This window comes from Callorhinus ursinus, unplaced genomic scaffold (assembly GCF_003265705.2).
Source record: "Callorhinus ursinus isolate GAN/ISIS: 27379988/994484 unplaced genomic scaffold, GSC_fseal_2.0 scaffold35, whole genome shotgun sequence".
Classification (NCBI taxonomy): Eukaryota; Metazoa; Chordata; class Mammalia; order Carnivora; family Otariidae; genus Callorhinus; species Callorhinus ursinus.
The window spans coordinates 941,303-948,305 of NW_027397097.1; the positions used below are offsets into that span (position 1 = coordinate 941,303).

The window sequence follows — 7,003 nt, forward strand, 5'->3', positions numbered from 1 at the left end:
GAAAAACTGCGAAGACAAGAGATGGGTATGGCACAGATATTAGAATGTTTGTGTGTTCAGGGAAGGGAACATGTAAGCATTGTGCTGGGAGCTGCGGAAGGAGGGGGCAGGTTGTTTTAGATTGCATTATGCAAATGTTTCAAAATACTAAGTAAATCTTTCCAATCAGTTTTCAGGTTCCAAAATTCAAAGTGGGATCCAGAACTATGTCAACATTCCCCAACCAGGCAGCCCCCAGTAACACTTCAATGGCCCCCACCTTCTTGTTGGTGGGCATGCCAGGTCTGTCAGCTGTACCCTCCTGGTGGACAATACCACTCCTCACCATCTACCTTCTTTCTGCCCTGGGAAATGGTACTATCCTCTGGATCATTGCCCTGGATCCCACCTTGCACCGCCCAATGTACTTCTTCCTCTTCCTGCTAAGTGTCTCTGATGTTGGCTTGGCCACAGCCCTGATGCCAACCCTGCTGGGTCTTGCCTTTGCTGGTGTTCATGCTGTCCCTGCCTCAGCTTGCCTCCTACAGATGTTCTTTGTCCATGTCTTTTCTGTCATGGAGTCCTCTGTTTTGCTCGCCATGGCCTTAGATCGCGCACTAGCCATCTGCCGCCCTCTCCACTACCCATTGCTCCTCACCAACAATGTCATTAGCAAGATTGGCCTGGCTATCACTTTCCGATGCCTGGGTCTCCACCTGCCTCTGCCATTCCTCCTGGCCAACATGTCCTACTGCCACCCACAGGTTCTGACCCATTCTTACTGCTTGCACCCAGATATAGCCCATTTGGCCTGCCCGGGAGCTTGGAGTGCAGTCTACAGCCTCTTTGTGGTTCTGTCAGCCATGGGATTGGACCCCCTGCTTATTTTCTTCTCTTATGGCCTCATTGGCAGGGTGTTGCAAGGTTTGGGATCCAGAGAGGAGCGCTGGAAGGCTGGTCAAACCTGTGCTGCCCACCTCTCTGCTGTGCTCCTCTTCTACATGCCCATGATCCTCCTGGCCCTCATTGACTGTCTCAGGGTGCCAGTACCTCAGCCTGCCCATACTCTTCTCTCCTATGTCCACTTCCTGCTTCCTCCACTGATAAACCCTATTCTCTATAGCGTCAAGATGAAGGAGATTAGAGAGAGAATACTCAAGAGGTTACAGCCCAAGAAGGTGGGTTGTGCTCCATGAGGAGGATGCCCTCCACATTTGGTAGCTCAAGGCTACCTGGTACAAAGGTTTCCATGATAAGAACTCAGTTCACCATGCATGAAATGGTCACTCAGGCACACATAAGCACATATACATGGATGCCTATCCTTGCAAGTGTGCATGTGTATATTAAGGAAAGCTTACAAGCTCCAGAGAATGGCAGTGGTCTACCCACTGTTACTGATCCATGGCACAGAGAGGCCAGGATCTAGGTCTTGTCACAACCTTCCAAGTATGCATCTGTTGTTGTTCTGTTTTTGTTCATTTCCCCACCACATCTATACCCCAATAACTGAGGAAACTGGAGGAGTTAAACAGCTACACAGCAGAGAAATGAGAAGACAGAAACATTCGATGGCACTCTACATGTGTGTGTACATTGTTTTACAAAGCTTTTCATGGATTTTGATATATATGTGTCATGTATATAATCACATATCACTGATCTATTAGTGTAGCCTCATACTCTGACTTAGTTAATATGGTATAAAGTGATCTCCCTCTCATAAAACAAACACGAGCTTTGGAATCCTAACAAGAATTACATTATTTGTATAGATTAAATGTAAGAGAATCAACATTTATGATAAGCATTCACATCCAAGAATATATGATAGATGTTTCACTTATTAACACCTTTTTAAAATTTTTCAATAAAATTATTTGCGTTAAATTTATTTCTATAGTTTTAAAATGTATTTTGTTGCTCTTATAAAGTATTTCCCTATTTCTATTTCCACACACATAATGCTAGATTGAGAAATAACATTTTTATCTTGCATTACTATCTATTTTACCAAATTATCATGTAAATTATAGATTTTATTTCTGGATTTTATTTGTATTTAGCATATATAAGTAAAAATAGGTGATTGGTAATGTTTCCCTACTATTCATACAACTTATTCCATTTTACTTTATTTAATTTATGGAATCCCCAACCCACTGTGAAAGATTAAGAGTGAAAGTGAACACTCAAATCTTGTTTTTGATTTTTACAGAAGTGGCATTAATGTTTCACCTGTTAGAACAATGGTTGGCTGCTTGATCTTTGGGTAAACTTCTAATATTTAAATAATATATGTGTATTCCAAATTTTATTGATTTTTAATAAGCTTATTTGATCAATCCTATTAAGTGTTTTTTCAGCACCCACTAATATAACTATAGTTGTCTGATTTTTAAAAAAAAGATTTATTTATTTGAGAGAGGGAGAGCACACACATGAGTTGGGGGAAGGGCATAAGGAGAGGGAGAGAGACAGTCCCAAGCAGACTCTCCACTAAGAACAGAGCTCGATCCAGGGCTCAATCCCAGGACCCTGATATCATGACCTGAGCCAAAACCAAGAGCCAGCATCTTAACAGACTGAGCCACCCAGGTGTCCCTATAATTGTCTGCTTTAATGTGTTGTTCAATTTCCGATATTGAAACATCCTTGTTCTTTTGTGATTATAGAAGAAGCCATTTTAAATGAAAAGTAGCAAACTGAATCTATCTAGTGCTAAAACAAGAACACACAATGATATGTCAGGATACATTCCAGGAAGGCAGGAACAATTATATCCTCATCTTATACCAAGCTTCTCTGCAAAGCATATTATATACCCTCTTATTAAATTAGGTAATTAGTCTCTCCATTTCACAAATGAGAATACTGAGACTGAGAATTTAAGAATGCTTGAAGTATATAAAATGAGTTGCAAAGCCAGCATTTATTTCAAATTGCTTAGTCCAAAGCCCCTGCTACAAAATATGCTTTTAAAATTGCTGAACAGAGGAACAGTCTGGCCTTGAGGCAACAGGAATGAGGTCTCTGAGAAACCCTGCTTTTCCCAAAGTTTATCCTTTCTTCCCACCTCCAGCTTCTCATTTATTTATTGAGAGTAGAGTGATGGAAAGAGTTGAAAGTCACACTGGCCTGGTTTTGAATTCTCACTTCACTACTTCCTGTGCAATTTGTCAAATGTTGTTCTTATGTTTACAAAATACCTATAATAAGGACTGCATGAAATAAAGTCCCTTAAAAAAATATTTTATTTATTCATTTGAGAGAGCATGCACACACTGGGGGAGAGGAGCAGAGGGAGGGAGAGGGAGAAGCAGACTCCCCACTGGGCAGGGAGCCTGACTGGGAGCTCGATCCCAGGACCCCAGGATCATGACCTGAGCCAAAGGCAGACGCTTAACCGACTGAGCCACCCAGGCACCCCAAAATCAAGTCCCTTTATCAAGGTGTCTGAACATAAGAGATATTCAATAAATGGTAGTTACTTGGAATTAATGAAATTAAAAATAATTATATTTAAACCTTATATGCATACTCAATGTGAATAAAGAACTTTACAGCTGGAAGATTCTTTCAGTTCATAACACCTCATTTTATTGAAGGAAAACTTCAACTTGGGGATCCGTTGAAAGCACTTTTGCATGGGCCTTTGTAAGTCAGCAGGAGACAAACTAAACCCAGCACCGCTGGTGGCCTCCATCTGTTTACTAGTGCAGGGCAACACAGAACTCTCTCTCTCTAACGCTCTCTCCTGGCCACAGATACATCCACTCAATCATGTCAGTCTTCATGTGTCCAGTAGTTGGTATTACCACTCGTGGCCAGTCAGGGGACACTGTTCTTTCTGCAACTCACCTGACAGATTTGAGGGAAAATGTTCACACAGGGGAACAGAGGTATTAACAGGAATGTTTACAGTTGTAAACAAAATGTAACAGTGATACAGGGGAGTTGGTGGAAACTGAAAACCAGGAAGAGCGGTGCAAAATTCAGATCTCTGGGTTGGTCCCATTGCTAAACAAAGCTAAACAAAGACTTCAGACCTGTAGCCAGAATGTGTGTGTGTGTGTGTGTGTGTGTGTGTGTGTGTGTGTGCGTGTGTGTGTGTATGAAAGAAAGAGAGAATGAGTAAGCAATTAAGAATTCATAACAGGGATCATAAGTTCAAATACCTAGGGGAACAAGGTAATAATAGCAGTAAGTGGAACAAGCCCGTCCTCAGACTGTGATGATGGGGACTTTCCAGTGGGTTCTTACTGTTTCCATGTGGGAATGTAGACCTAGTATTACCGTAACTTCCTACTTTTAAGATAACCTGTAAATCTCTATTTTTATATGAACTCATCTAAATGCTATTTTGTCTAAACATTTTTGTCTAAAGACCATATTTGGATCTTATGGCTTTTAAAAAGATTAGCATAGTTATTCATATAATGCAGAAAGAAGGAATTTTTTTTAAATTTCTAAGCACATATGAAATCTATCATAATATACAACACACAGAAAGTAATTTCCTCAAGACCACATAGCCAGGAAATGGCAGAGCTGAAACCAGAGGACTGGTTTCCTGGCTGAGTCTTGAGCCTTTTTACTCCTCTGGCCACCTCCCTGACAGGACTAAGTTATCACAATAGAAGGTTTAGAGAACATGTTATCCCTGATAGGGCCTTTTTACTCTTTCTTCTATAGGTTGGCTTCTAATTCCCCAGTCTGGAGCTACATTATATCCTATTGATTAGCAGTAATCCTGGACTCTGATTCCTTAAATAAAGATGGCATATCTTCATAGCTCCTAAAGCGTCTTGGTTGACACTTTCTCATTAGGATGTCCTTGGAGCACTCTAATCTGGCTCCATTTACAACATCAGGAAGTGACAGGTGAGTCCAGGTAGGCTCAGGTAAGAAAGTTGTTTGGATGTCTGTTTGGCCACAGTGGTGCAGATTCCATGTTGTGGCTTGACAGTTATTGGTACCTAATGGTATTATGGGCTGCCCTAAATTCTCTGTCTCTCACAAAGGGCCCTTATATTCCCTGTCAATGTTAGCTTCTGGTAAGAGGTACAGAGAGTGCAGAGGTGAATTGAGTCTAGGTGATGACCGCCCTGATTCACCCCCAGCAAAACTTCAGACTATTTGTTTAGTTCAAACTGATATACATCTACCAAGCACATATTCTGAACAAGGTATTTTACTGTGAGGAGACTTTTAAAGTGATTAACTCACAACTCTTTCCTTGTGGAAAATCATAATGTAGTCAGTGAGAGAGATAATACATATGATATGAGAGATGTCTCTGGGTCTCTATCAATTGTGCCCCAAGGACTCAGCCCCCTGCCTTTACTAGAAATTGCCAAATGCCAATGACCACCTGTAATTTCCTCCTACAATTTCCCCCCAATTTGGCATCAGCAGAAAACATACTCTCTAGGTTCCCCTTTCACATTGTTCCCCACAAGTTTTCTTTCCCAAACATTAATGTACATACCAGTCATCTAAGGTCTTGGTAAAATGCAGATTCTCACTTAATAGGCTTGCAGCAGGGCATGAGATTCTGCAATTCTAGTTACTTTCCAGGTGATGCTTATGCTGTTAGCACTGTACCACACTCTGAGTAACAAGGAAAAGAACATATTTAAACCAACTTAGACACATTAAGGGCTTAATGTAAATCACAAAAAAGAATCAAATAAGGAAAGCAAATACAAAGATGTTAAATGGCTCCAGAATCTTGTAGAGCTCTACCAGTCACAGTTTAGGGCCGCTTATCATCGTTCTTCCTCAGAAGCTTCTCTGGATTCTTGCTCTTCATTCATACCTGAAGATAGAGGCCATCAATTCTCCAAACAATAACAAAAGGATTCCTACCTACTCTCTGAAATGCAGGCCTCCTCTTCCTTAAAAGCAGATATGCTGTGGTATATTAGATCCCCTTTAGGGATTAATTGATAGACTGACTAATTAATTAATGTAACTTAAGGACTAGGAAGTAAAGGGAAATATCTCCTCTTTGAAAGAAATATTGCCCTCCTCCTACGACAATTTATTGTAGAGAAAATGGAACTTCCACCTCTGCCCCATCATTTAGACTTTAGACTCAGTTTTCCAGGACTTTTATTCTAATCTGCCGAGTTTTTACACAATACACAATGGGATTCATCAAAGGTGGTACCAACAAGAATGCATCAGCTATCAGAATCATAGCCAAAGGGGATTTATGCTTGGCAAAGCAATGCATGGTAGCCAAGGTGATGATGGGCACATAGAAGATGAGCACAGCACAATTATGGGACACGCAGGTATTAAGAGCTTTAAGTCTCTCCCCATGGGATGCAATACCCAATAGAGTCTTCAGGATGAAGACATAGGAAACCGCAATGAACACACTGTCTGACATCATGCAGAGTGCGACAAACAGACCATAGTAAGAGTTAACCCTATTGTCAGAGCAGGCCAGTTTCATGACATCCTGGTGGAGGCAGTAGGAGTGTGAGAACAGGCGTTTATTACAGTACCTGAGTTTCTTTAAAGTGAAAGGAAGAGGAAGAACTAGTAGAATGCTTTTGATAGCAAATGTCAGTCCGATATGCAAAACTCTGGAGCTGGTAAGAATGGAGGCTATACCTCAGGGGGTGCAAATGGCTAGAAAGCGATCAAAGGACATGATCAGAAGCACCGAGGATTCCATGTCTGTGAACCTGTGGATGAAAAATCCCTGGGCAATACATGCATCAGCAGAAATCTCCATGGCATTAAATAAGAAGATCCTCAGCATGGACGGAAGAGAAGAGAAAGACAAGCCCAGGTCAGACAGAGCCAGCATGGAGAGGAAATAGTACATGGGCTCATGCAGGGAAGGCTCTGTCCTGATGACAAATAGGATGGTGCAGTTGTCCAGGATGGCCAGGAGGTACATGAAGCAGATGGGGATAGAGATCCAAATGTGCACATACTCAAGCCCTGGGATCCCCATTAACAGGAAGGTGGAGATTTCAAATTCTGAGGTACTGAAAGCAAACAT

General features: G+C 41.4%; 1 protein-coding gene and 1 pseudogene across 1 annotated transcript; one reads left to right on the forward strand and one right to left on the reverse strand.

Moving 5' to 3' along the window:
• Positions 1-206: 206 nt before the first annotated feature.
• Positions 207-1,175, forward strand: OR51S1 (olfactory receptor family 51 subfamily S member 1). The gene has a single exon (XM_025848611.2). The coding sequence runs from the start codon at positions 207-209 to the stop codon at positions 1,173-1,175; it is 969 nt and encodes a 322-aa protein (XP_025704396.2).
• A 3,028-nt stretch (positions 1,176-4,203) lies between these two features.
• On the reverse strand, positions 4,204-7,003 carry LOC112806319 (olfactory receptor 51A7-like; annotated as a pseudogene).

Bases quoted from the DNA above. Each gene is read 5' to 3' on its own strand.
- OR51S1 (XM_025848611.2), top strand. From the start codon at position 207: ATGTCAACATTCCCCAACCAGGCAGCCCCCAGTAACACTTCAATGGCC.